This window comes from Anomaloglossus baeobatrachus, chromosome 7 (assembly GCF_048569485.1).
Source record: "Anomaloglossus baeobatrachus isolate aAnoBae1 chromosome 7, aAnoBae1.hap1, whole genome shotgun sequence".
NCBI lineage: Eukaryota > Metazoa > Chordata > Amphibia > Anura > Aromobatidae > Anomaloglossus > Anomaloglossus baeobatrachus.
Window position 1 is genome coordinate 294,763,975 of NC_134359.1, and position 18,312 is coordinate 294,782,286.

An 18,312-nucleotide genomic window follows, 5' to 3' on the forward strand; every position below is an offset into this window, starting at 1 on the left:
TTGTTAACCATATTATGTAATTTGATAAATCTTCGAAACGTTAGGACAGATGCGTGTTTCGAAACGCAAAAAATCGTACCCATGCTTTTCTCCTTCAGAGAGACTTCATGGAAAATCACACATATCGGTTCTTTGTGTTGACCTTTACTACTAATAAAGAGAATGAGCCATTCTTATCTGTTTTCTTTGTCCTGATTTACTTGATCGGAGTACTCGCTAACACAACCACCATTACAGTAGTATATTGTGATCGGCACTTACACACCCCCATGTATCTATTCTTGTGCAATTTATCTATTGTGGACATTTGCTACACAACGACCACAGTCCCTAAGTTGGTTCACATGTTCCTCAGTGGTGACTACACCTTGTCCTTCACCCAATGCTTCGTCCAGATGTATTTCTTCAGCCATGTTGTCACTACAGAGGACCTATTGCTCTTCATTATGGCTTATGATCGATATGTCGCCATTTGTTATCCACTACATTATCATTGTATGTTGAGTAAGAAGAACTGTGTCCTGCTCATGGTAGTTGTCTGGACCACTGGGTTTTTAAACTCTTTTTCGGTAACACTGACAACATCTCATATCCCGTTGTGTTATTCCAATACAGTTACACAATATTTTTGCGAATTCAAAGCCTTTGCCAAAATTTCATGTCCTAGTCCTGGTTTTCAGATGTTTACCTATATGGAAGCTGTAATTTTTGGCTTTGGCCCCTTTTTGTGCAGTATATTATCTTATCTTAAAGTCATCATTGTTATCTTACATATTAAATCTAGTGATGGGAGAAGAAAGGCTTTCTCCACCTGCTCGTCCCACCTTATAGTCCTCAGTATGTTCTATGGTACATGGATGTCTGTGTATATAATACCACCATTAAGAGATCCCCGGGTCTTCGAGCTAACGTTATCTATTTTGTATTCTATCATTACTCCCATGTTAAACCCTCTAATATTCAGTGTACGGAATAAAGATATAAAGAGGGCTCTGCTGAAAATGGTAAAGAGAAAAATAAGAGGAGAACACAGTCAACCATTAAGACTACATGCATAGAGTATTTTACAAAATGTCCTTTCACATGTCATGTGATAAAACCTTGAAGGGTATCATGTTATTAAATTGCTTTAAGTAATTAGACATCATGAAAACAAGCAATTTTGCTATTGACTTGCTTTTCCTATCTGCTTTCATTTTCCAGATATGAGAACTTTTATCTTACATAGTGTACAGTTTGATTTCAAGAAGCTCAGCCACCAGAGTCTGGTATATTGTGTTAGTTACAAAATACATACAGCTGCACTCTTAACTGCTAAAAATGAATAAGTGAACTCTGGTATTGCATCACTGCTATAGGAATATTTGAAAAAAGAGATATTTAGCTTATGTATTGGCCAATGCATGTGAGCCCGGAACCAGCAGCAAGGTATATCTCAATATACCGGGACCCTAACTCAAATGCCTTAACCTGGGTTAAAAATGTACATGTCTGGGAAGCTAGGATCCAGCTATACAGGAGGATGCGCACAGCCTGGTTAAGGGGCAGAGTGCTCAGTCAGACAGAAAAGCACTACAAATATATCAAAAACACTGACCTGCACATCCAACAGATGTGAACAGGTGCCAGCTGAAAACACAATATAACTACAAAATACATACAGCTGCACTCTATACTGCTAACAATGAATAAGGGAACTATGGTATTGCATTACTGCTATAGGAATATTTGAAAAAATAGATATTTAGCTTATGTATTGGCCAATGCATGCGAGCCCAGTAACCAGCGACAAGATGTATCTCAATATACCGGGAACCTAACTCAAATGCCTCTACCTGGGTTAAAAACCTACATGTCTGGGCAGCTAGGATCCAGCTACAATACAACTACAAAATACATACAGCTGCACTCTAAAATGCTAATAATGAATAAGGGAACTCTGGTATAGCATTACTGCTATAGGAATATTTGTAAAAATAGATACTTTGCTTATGTATTGGCCAATGCATGTGCGCCCGTTCACCAGTGACAAGGTGTTTCTCAATACACTAGGACCCAAACTCAAATACCTCTACCTGGGTAAAAACCTACAAGTCTGGGCACCTAGGATCAAGAATTTTAGAGAGCAGTTGTATGTATTTTGTAGCTATATTGTGTTTTCATCTAGCACCTGTTCACACCTGTTGGATAATGTGTGTAGTTGTTACATCCCAGGAGAGGGGTTAACTCCTAACATCCTAGTCAGTTCTCTATTAATTTTTATTTAGTCGTTAGTTTCTCACCTCCTTCCTCTTCTCACTCAGTTCCTGACCAAGGTGTTTTACAAGATGCGGTACAATCATTGGCAGTTTCCAGAACAGTTCTCCTTATCATGACTCTCACTTTCATGAGCTGTGTGCTTGTTCAAATGCACTGTTATTGCAATATGTACATATAGCGATAACAGTGTAGACCCAGAAGAAACACTGACAGACCATTACTGTGTAGTACAAGGAAAAACGTCTTTGATCAGAAATGTCATTCAAAGAGGAATGTCCAATCACCAAACAACCAGGAAGTAAGGAGACCGCAGAGCTGTAGGTTGCTCAAGAGATCATAGAATCATGGCAGAGATGGAATGGACTTCAAGGGCCATTGGATCCAACTCACTGAATATCCCTTTAATATTGACTTATTGATGCTATCAAATGCTAACGGATTAATCTGGATTTGCCATGTATACAAAAAAAAATTCCCAGAAGGAGGTATAAAGGTTCAAAATGCATTTTTTCAGAACAATCCAAATTTAATTTTCCATGAGTTAAGCCACTCACATTAATATTTCTTATTTAGGCAGTCAGTCCTGTAAGCTTTCTTATCAGTCATGTTGTCATTGATACCCTCAGGATGCCCTCATTGCTGACCTTGTCATTGTGAACGTATCATCTTAAACTTATATTTTGCATCATCTGTAATTGTGAAGGTTTGATTAATTCTTGCTGCTTTCCTAATTTTTACAATATGAGAACAATTCAAAAATGTTCATTTTTTTTCTCAAACAATTTTGAGGGACTTTCAAGATGCGCAAGGGTTGATATTACAGTGATGGAGAATAGGGTTTCTACTGCATGCAAGTGTGAAGCCCCTGGACTATCAGGTCGTCACAAGGTATTGCACAATTTTCCTTTCCGTGCAGTATCCATCTCCTCCTTGGTTCCAGGTGCCACTCAATGATGTTGCAAACACCAGCATGCAAATCTCAGTCACGCACACACACCAGTGGGTAGGTCCAGAGGAGAAAGGGCCGCCCACCTAAGAGTCAGGCATAATGGTGGGAGGTGACTGGGCAGTTGACGGCAGGGGAGCAAGGAAAGTGGTAGCTCTCAAGTAGCTCTCTGGGGAGTTGGAGCTCCCAGGACAGCAAGCAGCAGCCCTCATGGTGTGAGGGGCTGAGGGGTAGAAGCTCCCGGAAGGTCGGACTAGACTGGAATACAGAAGAGCAATATCATTGGGAACGGTCACCTAGACGGGCTCCCCTTCTGAGCGGCAGCGGTACTCCAGGACTTTTGGTTTAACTACTGGCCTTCCAAAGCAGCACCAACCTCATCCAGCACCACGATTAGCTACTGTGAGTTCCCTCTTCCCTACCTCCCAAACCTACATCCTACGGCTTCCCCTACCATCACCGAGTCCCGGGGCATTTCCCTACCTGTGAAGTGTCCCGAAACCTGGCTGCACCACTACATCGCCCCCAAGTACTCCCATCTGCAGCGGTGGTACTCCATTTTACCACACAACACGGGTGGCATCACGAAGTCTAAACACAACCTCCTGTAAATACTCCCTTCATTTGAGTGGCCGCACGACCCTCGGGTCTGGACAGCCCTCGAGCCACAGCGGATCCGGATCCGAGCAGCCCGGCTGCTGACATGGGGGCGGCACACAAGTGCCTTATAGACAGACATATAAATTAAAGAAAGGGAATATTTCTCAAAGTTTTGATTACATTACAGAATCTGAAATTATGAAAATTCAGGAAAGAAATTAAAATTAGCTGCATTTTAGCATACATACTATAATCTCAAGACCCAGATCAAACTAAGGCCTGTTTCAGACGTCAGTGATTCTGGTACGTATGTGCTAGTTTTTATACATACCAGAATCACTGACATACGCAGATACATTATAATCAATGGGTCTGCTCACACATCAGTGATTTTTTACTGACCGTGTCTCCGTGCAGCATATACATGTGTCCATGACTGCCGCACGGAGACATGTCCATTTTTTTGGCATAACTGATGTCTCATGGACCACACTATGGTGTGGTCTGTAAAACACGTACCAGAAAAACACGGACATTGAAAATAATAACCATTTTTAACCCCCCTTCTCCAGTGCTGCTTGTCTCCGGCCTCTGCTGCCTCTGCTTCAGAGCCGGCTCATTCCTGCATGCATATTCATGATTGTGGGAACAGCCGACCCGGAAGTAGCTGCAGCTGAGGTCAGCGCCAGCCGGAAACACAGCAGAGCCGGAGAGTTCAGCACCACAGACAGCAGTCCATGTGCAATCACGGATGACGAAGCACGTATGACAGACAGCACATGGACAACCCACATGTGCCGTGAATCACGGAACATGGAGGGACATATGCATTCTTCACACGTCAGTGAAAAATGTCTGTGTTTTTCACTGACGTGTCAAAGAGGCCTAAGGGGTACTTTGCACACTACGACATCGCAAGCCAATGCTTGCGATGTCGAGCGTGATAGTCCCCGCCCCGTCGCAGCAGCGATATCTTGTGATTGCTGCCGCAGCGAACATTATCGCTATGGCAGCTTCACATGCACTTACCTGCCCTGCGACATCGCTCTGGCCAGCGAACCACCTCCTTCCTAAGGGGGCGGGTCGTGCGGCATCACAGCAACGTCACACGGCAGGCGGCCAATAGAAGCGGAGGGGCAGAGATGAGCGGGACGTAAACATCCCGCCCACCTCCGTCCTTCCACATAGCCGGCGAGAGCTGCGGTGACGCAGGTAAGCTGATGTTCCTCGCTCCTGCGGCTTCACACACAGCGATGTGTGCTGCCGCAGGGGAACGAGGAATAACATCGTACCGTCGCTGCAGCGGCATTATGGAAATGTCGGACCCTACACCGATGATACGATTACGACGCTTTTGCGCTCATTAATCGTATCATAAAGGATTTACACACTATGATATCGACAGCGACACCGGATGTGAGTCACTTTCGATTTGACCCCATCGACATCGCACCTGCGATATGGTAGTGTGCAAAGTACCCCTTAGACTCAGTGAACCAAACTTAGATCAGCATATCGCACTTGATTCACTTGAAATGCAGGAATTGAGCTAAAGCAAACTGAGGTGTCGTGCCCCTAAGTAACCTGACATTTTTAGTGATTTTTTTTGCACTTGCACACTATTTTTTTTTTGATGGGCTACCAAAATAATTTTTGCACTCGATTATCAAAATAATATTTAATCCCATGTGTTAAATAAAAAAATAAAAAAATGCACATTTTTGGTATCCTTGTATCATAGAGGTCCAAATGGTGAAAAAGTAAAAAAAAAAACAACTATTATGGTAAATTTGACTTTGGAATAGAGATGAGCGGATCCATGGGGGTCTACCGGGTTCAGTCGTAATTTAATTAAAGTTTTGTTTTGGTACTCGGACTTGACGAACCCCATATAAGTCAAGAACTAACGGGCTCAACTTGAGTAACAAGTATAATGGAAGTCAATGATTGGGCAGGTCAGCTCTCCGCCTACATACAACCAACCATATACAGAACATTTCCAGGGGAGGGAAAGAGGGCGGAGCTTCCAAAAACATTGTTTCTACTCCCTGTGAGAGCCATTAAGCGATTGCAAGCGGCTTTCACTGGGCTGAGCACCAAGCACAAAGTTCATGTATGAGTTTCAGCTTTGGACCCCAAACTTTATACTTTGAGTTCACTCATTCCTACTTTGGAAGTACTGTGTTTTTCAAAAAATAAGCCCTCATCAAAAATAAGCCCTAGTCATGGTTCAATAATGAAATGTCCATACAGCTCAAAAAGTTAAAGAATACAGCAGGACACTTCATTATAGAAAGCAGACACCCCAGAAGAGAGAAGACAGACTCCACAATCAAAGACACTAAATGGGAGGAACTGCAATGGACAACACACCCAAACACATCAGATCGCACACACAATCACACATCAGATCGCACACACTCACCTTGGGCAATAACGATTGCTTCTGGCTGGCAGAGAACCCTGGGACGCAGTGCAGTGGAATGCATAGAGGACCTGCGGTGGACCGCATCGATGCGTTCCACTGCAGGTCCTCATGCTCCACTGCACTGCATGCCATCTTCCCTTGCTGGTCAGAAGCAATCAGTATCACCGGATGTGGTGAGTGTATGTGTGTGCGACCTGATGTGTGTATGAGTATGAGTGTGTGTTGGATATGTGATCTGATGTATGAGTATGCCGGCCAGAAGCAGGGGAGGCAGCATGGAGCTTACCCGCTGGGAGCATTCGCTGAAGATCGCAGGAGGATCTGGGAACCACACAGATGTCCGGGGTATGGTAAGCATGATTATCCCGGGAAGGGGGGGCTGCTTTTTAGGGGAGGTAACCTTACCCCCAATCGTGTTTCCTCAACAATAAGACCTACCTGAAAATAAGCCCTAGTGCTTTTTTGGGACAAAAAAGTATAAGACAGTGTCTTATTTTTGGAAAAACATGATCTATGATCTTGTCCCTGACATCCTTAGAAAGCTCTTTAGTCGCCCATGTTGTAGAGGTCAGAGTCTGACTGATTAATAGTCTGTGGGCAGGAGTCTTTATACCGGTGACAATGTAAAACAGCTGTCTAATGCAGGTAACTAGTTGATTAAGAGCGTCTAATTGTCTGTAGGAGCCAGAACTCTTAATGGTTGATCAAATACTTATTTCTCTCTGTAAAATGCAAATAAATGTATAGAATTTATACAATGTGATTTTCTGGATTTTATTTTGGATATTCTATCTCTCACTGTTAAAGTTAATCCACCCTTAAAATTATAGACTGTTCATATCTTTGTCAGTGGGAAAAGTTACAAAATCAGCAAGGGATCAAACAATTATGTAAATTACATTTATTTCATGATAATTATAGATGAGCCACTCAACGGAAAACCAACCTGGATACCAAATTAGGGTACTGTGATTCTTTTTACTAAAGTCTAAGGGGGGCTTTACATGTTGCGACATCGCTTCCGAAATATCGTCGGGGCCACGTTGTTAGTGACGCACATCCGGCGCCGGTAACGACATCGCAATGTGTAAATCCTAGGTGCGACGATAAACGATCGAAAAAGCGTCGTAAATCGGTGATGTGTGTAACGTCGTTTATTTCCATAATGTCGGTTCGACCGCAGGTACGATGTTGTTTGTCGTTCCGGCAGCTCCACACATCTCTGTGTGTAAACCCGCTGGAGCGACAAACATCTTCTTACCTGCGTCCCGACGGCACCTCGGAAGGGAGAAGGTGGGCGGGATGTTATGTCCCGCTCATCCCCGCCCCTCTGCTTCTATTGCCGGCCGATTAGTGACGTCGCGCTGACGCCGCACGCACCTCCCCCTTGAAGGAGGGATTATTCGGCGGTCACAGCGACGTCGCCGAGCAGGTAAGTGCGTGTGAAGCTGCTGTAGCAATAATGTTTGCTACGGCAGCAATCACCACATATCGCATGTACGACGGGGGCGGGTACTATTGAGCTCGGCATCGCTAGCCTATGCTAGCGATGTCGCAACGTGTAAAGTACCCCTAACACCAGCATTTACCAACCTAATATGGGCCTAATATATCCTATTTTAATGTGGAGTCTTTTGGATATATTTGACGAATACACTGAGAGTTTTCCAATATAGCCGAGAACTTCCAAAACATAGGGCAATGTGCATACAGCCTAAGCTTAGAAAAGATAAGAAAAAGTTCCTACAAAGTTTCTACTTTCAGTTGAAAAACGTTCAACGGAGGGGAGAACTTATTGTGCCTGGGCCATTCTCTAAATTACCTTCCAGCAATGATAGGTCTGATCTGAACATTGGCCCATGTGCTTCGGATTTCCTTATTTGACAAGGTTGCTCTCTGAGGCCTGCAACACACATCCGTTTAAAACGTGCGTGTTTGGTCCATTTCCGTACATACCGGAGATACGACCAAACGTGCACATATGTTTTTTTATGTTTAAAGGCACACATGCGTGTTATTTGATCTTCCGTGTGTTCGTGTGCGTCCCACGTTTTTTGCTCCGTTTGGCACGGAAGCATGTTCGTTTTTGGGACGGAGCACGCACACACGGACATAATGTTAGCCTATGGGAGTCCAAATAAAATGTTCCTTGCACGGATGTGTGGTGGTTATGTTGTCCGTGAGAAATGTCCGTGTGTGATGCAAAATGTCGTTACTACATGTCGGAAGACAGAGTAGCGGGATGAGAATGAACTCGGGGGAACTTCACCCGACTTCATTGTCATGCCGCGGCTCTGTCTGTGTGCCGTGTACTGATTAGCGGTCACCTGTGAAGGATTCACTGGTGACCGCTAATCCCCCGAGTGACTGAAGTGTCCCCCCCTCTCTCATACTCACCGTTCCCCGATCACCGGCGCTGCACGGCATTTACACTGCTCCGGCGGCTTTTTCTAATTTGAAAAAGCCGGCCGATCATTAAACAATCTCGTATTCCCTGCTTTCCCCGCCCACCGGCGCCTATGATTGGTTGCAGTGAGACACGCCCCCACGCTGAGTGACAGGTGTCTCACTGCACCCAATCACAGCAACCGGTGGGCGTGTCACTATGGAGTATAGAAATAAATAATTAAAAAAAACGGCGTGCGGTTCCCCCCAAATTTAATACCAGCCAGATAAAGCCATACGGCTGAAGGCTGGTATTCTCAGGATGGGGAGCTCCACGTTATGGGGAGCCCCCCAGCCTAACAATATCAGTCAGCAGCCACCCAGAATTGCCGCATACAATAGATGCGACTGTTCTGGGACAGTACCCGGCTCTTCCCGATTTGCCCTGGTGCATTGGCAAATCGGGGGTAATAAGGAGTTATTGACAGCCCATAGCTGCCAATAAGTCCTAGATTAATCATGTCAGGCATTTCCCCGAGATACCTTCCATGATTGATCTGTAAATTACAGTAAATAAACACACACAACTGAAAAATCCTTTATTAGAAATAAAAAACACAAACACATTCCCTGGTTCACCAATTTAATCAGCCCTAAAAAGCCCTCCATGTCCGGCGTAATCCAGGATGGTCCAGCGTCGCTTCCAGCTCTGCTGCATGAAGGTGACCAGAGCAGCAGAAGAAACTGCCGCTCCTGTCACCTCCACGCAGCAAATGAAGACAGCCGCGTGATCAGCTGAGCTGTCACTGAGGTTACCTGGATCCAGCGGTGGATGCAGCGATGGCCGTGGGTACCCTTAGTGACAGGTCAGCTGATCGCGCTACTCACCGCCGCTCCGGTCAGCTCCACGCAGCAACTGTGGTGAGTAGCGCGATACGAAATTGTTTAATGAGCGGCCGGCTTTTTCAAATTAGAAAAAGCCGCCGGAGCAATGTGAACGCCGTGCAGCGCCGGTGATCGGGGATCGGTGAGTATGAGAGAGGGGGGGACACTTCAGTCACTCGGGGGATTAGCGGTCACCGGTGAATCCTTCACAGGTGACCGCTAATCAGTACGCGGCACACAGACAGAGCCGCGGCATGACAATGAAATTGGGTGAAGTTCACCCGAGTTCATTCTCATCGCGCTACTCTGTCTGCTGTCTGCTGACATGTAGTAAACGACATTTTGCATCACACACAGACATTCCACACGGACAACACAAACACATGTCAGTTAAGTTTCACACGCACACACGGACATTTCACACGCACATACGGCTAGCATACGGGATACATACGCAGGCCACACATACCATAAAAACGGACCTAAAAAACAGAAAATGGACCCGAAAAACGGCCCGTCCCGGCGCGGTATTCCCACACGTCCCTGCTCCCAGGGTCCGGAGGGGTCGTTTCCCCTTTCACCAGCCCAGTGGCTCTAAAGTCTCCTCTCCTTCCCCGGAGCCTGCCATGTCCTGTTCCTGCTTTCAGGCCATGCACCGGCCTTCTGTGAGTACCCGTAGGCTGCCCACAGCCACGCCCCCTTTCTTGAAGGACCGGCGTCTCATTACCTGGAAGTGATCCCAAAGGTCACCTATTGCCAAAGGTATTTAAGACCGACTCCCCCTACAGGAGACACCTGAGCAATGTTGCTAGTTCACAGGTCCCCGTACGTTACTGTGTCTAGCCCTGCTGTTGTGTCCTTGTACCAGTCTCATATTCCTAACCTCTGTCTCATCCTAGAGCCTGCTCTCCACCATTACCAGAGGGCCACCACGTCTGAGCAATCGCCACTCTGCCATCATGTTTGTGCCATCACCAGAGTGCCGTCACATCTGAGCGATTACCACTGTGCCATCACGTCTGAGTCACCACAGTGCCGTCTCGTCTGTGCCGTCTTTCCAGTACAACCTCATCTGAGCCGTCATCTCTGTGCTGCCACACCTGTGTACTCCTGCACTGGACATTGAGACTATACCCATCTATGAGAGACTATCTCCTCTGGTCCCTGGCTGCTGTGCATTTAGGCCTTCTGTTGCAGCGCCACACAGTCCCTGTATAGGGGTTCACTGCTTGTTGCTCCTTCAGGGGAGTCCGGTGCATGGTCCAGTGGGTCCATCCCCGGACAGTCGTCGCCCCTCAGTGACCGTAACACAAACCAATACTTGTACAAAAATAACTTTTCATTAGTTTCTGTGCTGTTGACTAATATTTATCACATGCCAGTAAGAGAAAAAGGAGCAGCACACTAAAAACTGGCTTCAAAAATAGTTTTGGCATTAAAATTGAACTAAATTTTTAATATTGCAAATTTCTCATTGACCACAAGGACTTTTTTCAACAAGAAGAGTTTGCAGCAGGCTCATTATCATCAGAGGAAGGATTATAATGACAGGTGACTTCAATGTGATGTGACCGCTGCAAGCCAACAAAGTAAAAAAAAAAAAAAAAATTAATAAAATTAACCAGAAAACCCTTTTAAACCTCTAATTACCAGAGTGTTTTGCAATTTTGTATATTATTTTTTATATTTTTTTTAAGGGTAAATAGGAAGGATACATTTCTTCTATCTTTCTATCACTTTTACTTAAATATAAACTAAAATAAATTCTTACAAATACAGTTAAAAAAAAGTTGTGTCTGTCAGCCCCTCTGAAAAGAAGAAAAGTTAATATTCAGTTTTGTTCTTCAGCATCCCTAAGGTAAAGACGAACACAGAGCATGTCCCACGAGCGGCTGATTCCTGCGGGGGGGAGAGGGGGGTGCAGTCACTGCACACATCTGTTATATAAACTCTTCCTTCCATCTGGTAATTTGCTGCCTTGATTTTTTGAGAATCCAACTTTATTCCAGGTAAGAAAAGAAGAGCAAAAGTGGAGGAAGAGGGGAGCACAATATACCGGCCCACTGGACACAATATACCGGCCCACTGGACACAATATACCGGCCCATTGGACACAATATACCGGCCCACTGGACACAATATACCGGCCCATTGGACACAATATACCGGCCCACTGGACACAATATACCGGCCCACTGGACACAATATACCGGCCCATTGGACACAATATACCGGCCCACTGGACACAATATACCGGCCCACTGGACACAATATACCGGCCCACTGGAAGATGAGGAGATACTAGAAAGATCAAAAAATCAAGGTGTAGTCATAGCAGGTAAAATAAGTATTGAACCAGTCCCCAATTTTCTAAGTAAATATATTCATGAATTTCTCACCAGATGACGGTAACAATCCATCTAATCCACACATGCAAAGAAATCAAACCATAGATGTCCATAAATTAAGTTATATGTATTACTAGCTGTTGTACCTGGGCGTTGCCCGGGATAGTAACTGTCTCTCTGTCTGTCTCCCAGTCTCCGTCTGTCTGTCTCTGTCTGTCTGTCTCTGTCTGTGTGTCTGTCTCTCTATGTCTGTCTCTGTCTCTCTTTCTGTCTGTGTGTCTGTCTCTGTCTGTCTCACTGTCTGTCTCTCTGTCTGTCTCTTCCCCTGTCTGTTTCTGTGTCTCTGTCTGTCTGTGCCTTTCCCTATCTGTCTCTGTCTGTCTGTGTGCTTGTCTCTATCCATGTGTGTCTCTCTCTATCCATGTCTGTCTGTCTGTGTCTTTATTCCCCATGTGTCTCGTTCCCCTTCTGTATCGTTCCCAGTCTGTCTCTTTCCCCTCTGACTATGTCTCTTTCCCTGTCTGTCTCTGTCTATTTCACTGTCTTTGTCTATTTCCCTGTCTTTTTCCTTGTCTCTGTCTCTTTCCCTGTTTTATCTCTTTCGCCGTCTGTCTCTTTCCCTGTCTCTTCCCTTGCCTCTGTCTCTTTTCCTGTCTCTTTCCCTGTCTGTCTGTCTCTTTCCCATTCTGTCTCTTTCCCTGTCTGTCTGTGTCTGTCTCTTTCTCTCTCTGTCTCTTTCCCTGTCTCCCTCTCTCTATCTCTCTCTGTCTGTCTGTCTGTCTCTGTCTCTTTCTCTCTCTCTCTCTATCCGTCTCCCCACCGACATCTTGTTTTTACTTCACACATAAGCTTCTTATACTAACAATTTATTTTGTTCCTATAGCAACCAATCACAGCTGCTATTAATAACCTGTAGCTCCCACCTCCATTCACTTTAATGGAGGCAGTTTTTTTGGAGAGTAACTGTAAAGTGCGGGGGTTAAATTTTCCAGTCAAAACATAGTCTATGACATTCCCTGAGTCACATGGGGCATCTGAGCAAAATTTTGTGATTGTAAATGCGACAGTGCAGATTCCTTTAGCGGACACACACACACACATACACACATACACACATACATACATACATACATACATACACACATACATACATTCAGCTTTATATATTAGATTGAGAAATGACCCATTGAAAAAGTATTGAACACGTTACTGAAATATATTTAATACTTTGTGGAAAAGAATTTGTAGGTGATGAAGCTTCAAGATGCCTCGTGTATGGAGACACTAGTCACCTGCACTGCTCAGATAGGATTTTGAACTACTCTTCCACACAACACTCCTCTGTCTTAAATCTTGCTTGGAGCATCTGGTCGTGGCCGGTTTATGGTGAAATTATTTTCATTCCACTTCCAAATTATGACTGCGACAGTGCTCACAGAAATTGCCAGTAGTTTACAAATTATTCTGTAACCAATACCATAAGTATGCTTTGTAAAACTAGTTGCTAAGGTCTTGAGCCAGCTCACTGGTTTTACCCATCATGAGATTTTTCTTGTGTGGTACCTTGGTAATGAGACACTTTTTTATAGGTCATCAGTTGAACCAGCTGATATTATTTTTCACTAAGTGGCAGGATTACTTTCTAATTACTGATAGATTTCAGCTGGTGTCAGGACTTTCCATGGCTTTTTGGACCTCTCTTTCTTCATGTGTTCAATACTTTTTCCCCGAGTTAATTCTCATTATTACACAAAACTTAATTTCTAGACATCTATAGTTTGATTTCTTTTTCTGTGTAGATTGGTTGGGTTGTTACTGACATATAGTAAGAAATACATGTCAATAGCACCATTAGAAATATATTTTCTTAGAAAATTAGTACTGTGTTCTATCTTTATTTATCCATACTGTATATACTGTGTATCTATATAATTGATGTGTATAGTTTAAAATATGTGCATTTGTGTGTATGTGTGTGTGTCTATGTGTGTCTGTGTGTGTGAGTGTGTGTGTGTGTGTGTGTGTGTGTGTTTTTGTGTGTGTGTGTGTGTGTGTGTATGTGTCTGTGTATGGGTGTCTGTGTCTGTATGTATGTGCGTGTATGTGTCTGTTTGTGTGACTGTGTATGTATGTATGTGTCTGTGTATGGGTGTGTGTCTGTATGTATGTATGTGTGTGAGTCTGTGTATGTGTGTGTCTGTGTGTATCTGTGAGTCGTGTATGTGTGTGTCTGTGTCTCTATGCATATGTATATGTCTGTTCATATACGATCAGCTATAACATGCTCCATTTATACATAACAACACCTATAATGGAAGTAGGCAGTATGGTCCAATGAATGGTGTTTTCTTCTACACTATGTGGATGGCCAGGTGGTTGTGTGTAATTCGCCGTTAGAAATGATGGCACCACACTACTGAATACACTGGGCAATGTTTTGAAGAAAAACTATGTGTCCTGGCGTCATGTAGAGTACATGGCATGTACCATCTACATTGTACAATCCAAGTACCAACGGGTCATGGCCGGAAAGTTACCTAATGACAGAAGAATCACATGTCCTATCATCAGGGCCAATTTTAAGAGAAAAAGAAAGAGAATTTAGGCTTAATCTAAGTGTGGTATGGTAAAAACAATGGCGTCAATGCAGGGCAAGCCAGAGCTAGTAGATGTGCTATAACCTGTTGGCGTTGGGCAAGGTTGTGGACACTACTCCATGTAGGGCATCAACATTGGGCACCATAACTTTCCCGTAGGCATCAACTAAAAAAATTGGGTACATAAGAATTCTAGCGTCAAACACCATAATAACAATATTTGTCTGCAACTTGGAAGTTTTCATGCCAGTTCTGGCCAACTATGACAATATGGGTGAAGCATGGGGGTAGGGTAGAGCATGGCTATGCTTGTCCATCAAATTCATGAGAAGTTATGCCACATTAACGGCGTAACTTATTTCAGAAATACACTCTAGTCTAGTGCTTGAATGAAGAGCATTTGTGTTGGAGGCACACTCCAGTTAAGAGTTCAGCCTAATTTGTTATGTCGCGTGCACCTCTTAATGAATTAGGCACATGTTACTCCAGCCAGCATGTGCATCTAGAGTGGCGTGCACAATGGCAGTCTCAATTAGTTACCCCCAAGGTCCTTCCAACATGGACATAAAATATTAACACTTTGCACTAAAATGCTCAAGTGCTCATTACTCAAATCGAATAGGTCGAACACTCGAACAGACTCGACTTGAGTAACGAGTATATTGGAAGTCAATGGGAAATTCAAGCATTATTCTAGAAGCCTCTACCGGTAGGACCTGGGACGAAATCTCTCTCTCGACCCGCCTGGCCCTTTGGTTAGGGGCTTTCAGAAAAATTAGAGCGAAAATATGCTAACTGGGAAATAAAGTATCGAGTATCGAGATGATGTTCGATCAAGTATCGAGCGTCTTGAGCAACTGGACTCTCAATCAAGTGTTGAGCAGTGCCGAGCACGCTCGCTCATCACTAACCATTTGGCACAGTGAGTGAACAAAAAAGATTGGTAATTTCAGTGAGAAAAAGGGTCATTCCGAGTCGAAACACCTGTTATTATAAGATAGACAAGTATTATCAAAAGATATTGTTCCAAAAAAAATTGCCATCATTTGCAATCCTGTGTACATTAGCCTGGCCAGTCATCACTCATCTTTCTTAAACTCATAGCAAAACTTGTTCAACAACAGTTTGAGGAACATGTCAAAAAGTTCAAAGTGATAACCTATCTTCAAATGCTCCGAATCTCAAACTAGTCACCTGCAGGATGTGCTGAAAACCTAGTCTGATCCATGGAGGCCTCACCAAGCAGCTCACAGGATCTGCTGCTGACGTCTAAAGGGGGCTTTACACGCAACGACATCGCTAACGAGATGTCGTTGGGGTCACGGAATTTGTGACACACATCTTGCCTCGTTAGCGACATCGTTGCGTGTGAAACGCATGAACGACCGTTCACGATCAAAATTACTCACCTAATCATTGATCGTTGACACGTCGTTCTAATCCCAAATATCGTTGCTGTTGCAGAACGCAGATTGTTCATCATTCACATCGCTATGTGTGACACCGCAGGAACAAGGAACATCACCGTACCTGCGGCTGCCGGCAATCAGGAAGGAATGAGGTGGGCGGGATGTTCGGCCCGCTCATCTCCGCCCCTCCGCTTCTATTGGGCGGCCGCTTAGTGATTCCGTTGTGATGCCGAACACAGTGACGTCGCTAGGCAGGTAAGTATGTGTGATGGGTGTTAGCGATTTTGTGCGCCACAGGCAGCGATTTGCCTGTGACGCACAACCGACGGGGGCGGGTGCTTTCACCAGCAACATCGCTAGCGATGTCGCTGTGTGTAAAGTGGCCTTTAGTGCCAGGTCACCTTCAAAGATCTCGAGGAGACACGAGCATAGTCTTGGTAGCATAAGGCGGGGTGTACAAATACTTTGATGTATTGTCTATGCTCCTTTGCCTAGGTTTCATTTTCCATATATTATGAAATCTCTTTTATCTTACAGCTTGACAACAACATGATCCTAAAGAACCAAACATCTGGTGACAATTTCTTCATTCTTCCATTCTTCCTCCACTCTGAGGAGAATTCCCTCATTTCCGCTGGTCTTGTCTTAATTTATGTCTTCGGCCTGATGTGGAATGGAGCGATTGTCATTGTTTTTACTATTTACTCCCATTTACACATCCCCATGTACCTATTCCTCTGCAATCTATCATTGGTAGATATGTGCTACACAACAATCACGGTCCCTAAATTGTTAGACATCTTACTTTCCGGAAACAATATGGTGTCATTCCTGCAGTGCTTGTCCCAGATGTTCTTCTTTGCCCTTATGATAAGCGCTGAGGTAACTATGTTGACCATCATGGCCTATGATCGATACATTGCCATATGTATCCCACTACATTACCACTATATTATGAGTAGAAGGAAATGTATTTGGATCCTAGTATTGGCCTGGGGATCTGCTGCTTTAAATTCAATCTCCTTGACCGGTTTTATCATAAACACAACATGGTGTCACTCCAAGATCATCCAGCACTTTTACTGTGATATCAAAGCTCTGGCCAAGATCTCCTGCCTCGGTTGGACTTTCCATGCAGTCATCTTTGTGGATACACTTTTACTTGGGTTCCTCCCATTCACTATAAGCTTAATGTCCTACATCAAGATTCTCAGGGTCATCTTAAGCATTGCTTCTACTGAGGGCAGGAAGAAAGCCTTCTCCACCTGCTCATCTCACCTCATTGTCCTCCTCTTCTTTTATGGAACAGCAGTTTGTGTCTATATTAGACCACCAACCCAATACGAGGATCAACCAGAACAGGTCTTCTCTCTTCTCTACACCATAGTAACGCCGGCCTTAAATCCTCTGATCTACAGTTTACGTAATAAAGAAGTGAAAGAAGCTTTACTAAAACTTCTGAGAATGAAGTCAAAATAAAGAATCACTTTTATTTGTGAAGGTACAAGCTTGAGGACTCTACTAATCCTATGACGATGCGGTCGGGTCCTAGTCGTCAAAGGGCGGTGGCTTTGCATGAAAAAATACAAATCCCTAAAAGGAGTGAGAATTATGGAATATAATAAAACCCGGTACTTATTTATGTCTGGAATTATTGTTTCTTTTAAAGGTAATGTTGACTTTCTGATCTACTCTGCAGACTACCAGGACAGAAGAGAAACCCTAGAAGGGTAATATTATCTATTCCACAGTCTTTGATCATCAGAGCAGGTGCTATTAAATTCAGTGGGGTCTATTCAATGGTTTATTTAAAAAAGTTATGTGAATGTGTTGACGTAACTATGTACAGATAAAAAACAATGTGTTTCGACTTATTAAAAAGCCTCCTTCAGGTCTGAATGATGTATAAAGAGATATTATATATATACAGCACAGACCAAAAGTTTGGATACACCATCTTATCTCTAGAACAACTGTTAAGAGGAGACTTTGTGCAGCAGGCCTTCATGGTAAAATAGCTGCTAGGAAACCACTGCTAAGGACAGGCAACAAGCAGAAGAGACTTGTTTGGGCTAAAGAACACAAGGAATGGGCATTAGATCAGTGGAAATCTGTGCTTTGGTCTGATGAGTCCAAATTTGAGATCTTTGGATCCAACCACCGTGTCTTTGTAGAAAAAGTGAAGAGATGGACTCTACATGGCTGGTTCCCACCGTGAAGCATGGAGGAGGTGTGATGGTGTGGGGGTGCTATTCTGGTGACACTGTTGGGGATTTATTCAAAATTGAAGGCATACTGAACCAGCATGGCTACCACAGCATCTTGCAGCGGCGTGCTATTCCATCCGGTTTGCGTTTAATTGGACCATCATTTATTTTTCAACAGGACAATGACCCCAAACACACCTCCAGGCTGTGTAAGGGCTATTTGACTAAGAAGGAGAGTGATGGGGTGC

At 44.0% G+C, this 18,312-nt stretch overlaps 1 protein-coding gene across 1 annotated transcript; it reads left to right on the top strand.

Moving 5' to 3' along the window:
• Positions 1 to 344: 344 nt before the first annotated feature.
• On the top strand, positions 345 to 17,336 carry LOC142246763 (olfactory receptor 1G1-like). Its single transcript, XM_075319815.1, has 2 exons — positions 345 to 1,004; positions 16,395 to 17,336. The coding sequence occupies exons 1-2, from the start codon at positions 345 to 347 to the stop codon at positions 17,334 to 17,336; spliced, it is 1,602 nt and encodes a 533-aa protein (XP_075175930.1).
• Positions 17,337 to 18,312: the final 976 nt, after the last annotated feature.

What these genes read in the sequence shown, in the direction of transcription:
- LOC142246763 (XM_075319815.1), top strand. Translation starts at nt 345, where the DNA reads ATGTTCCTCAGTGGTGACTACACCTTGTCCTTCACCCAATGCTTCGTC. An exon ending in AGAGGGCTCTGCTGAAAATG is followed by an intron (nt 1,005 to 16,394) that starts GTAAAGAGAAAA and finishes TTTATCTTACAG; the next exon opens with CTTGACAACAACATGATCCT.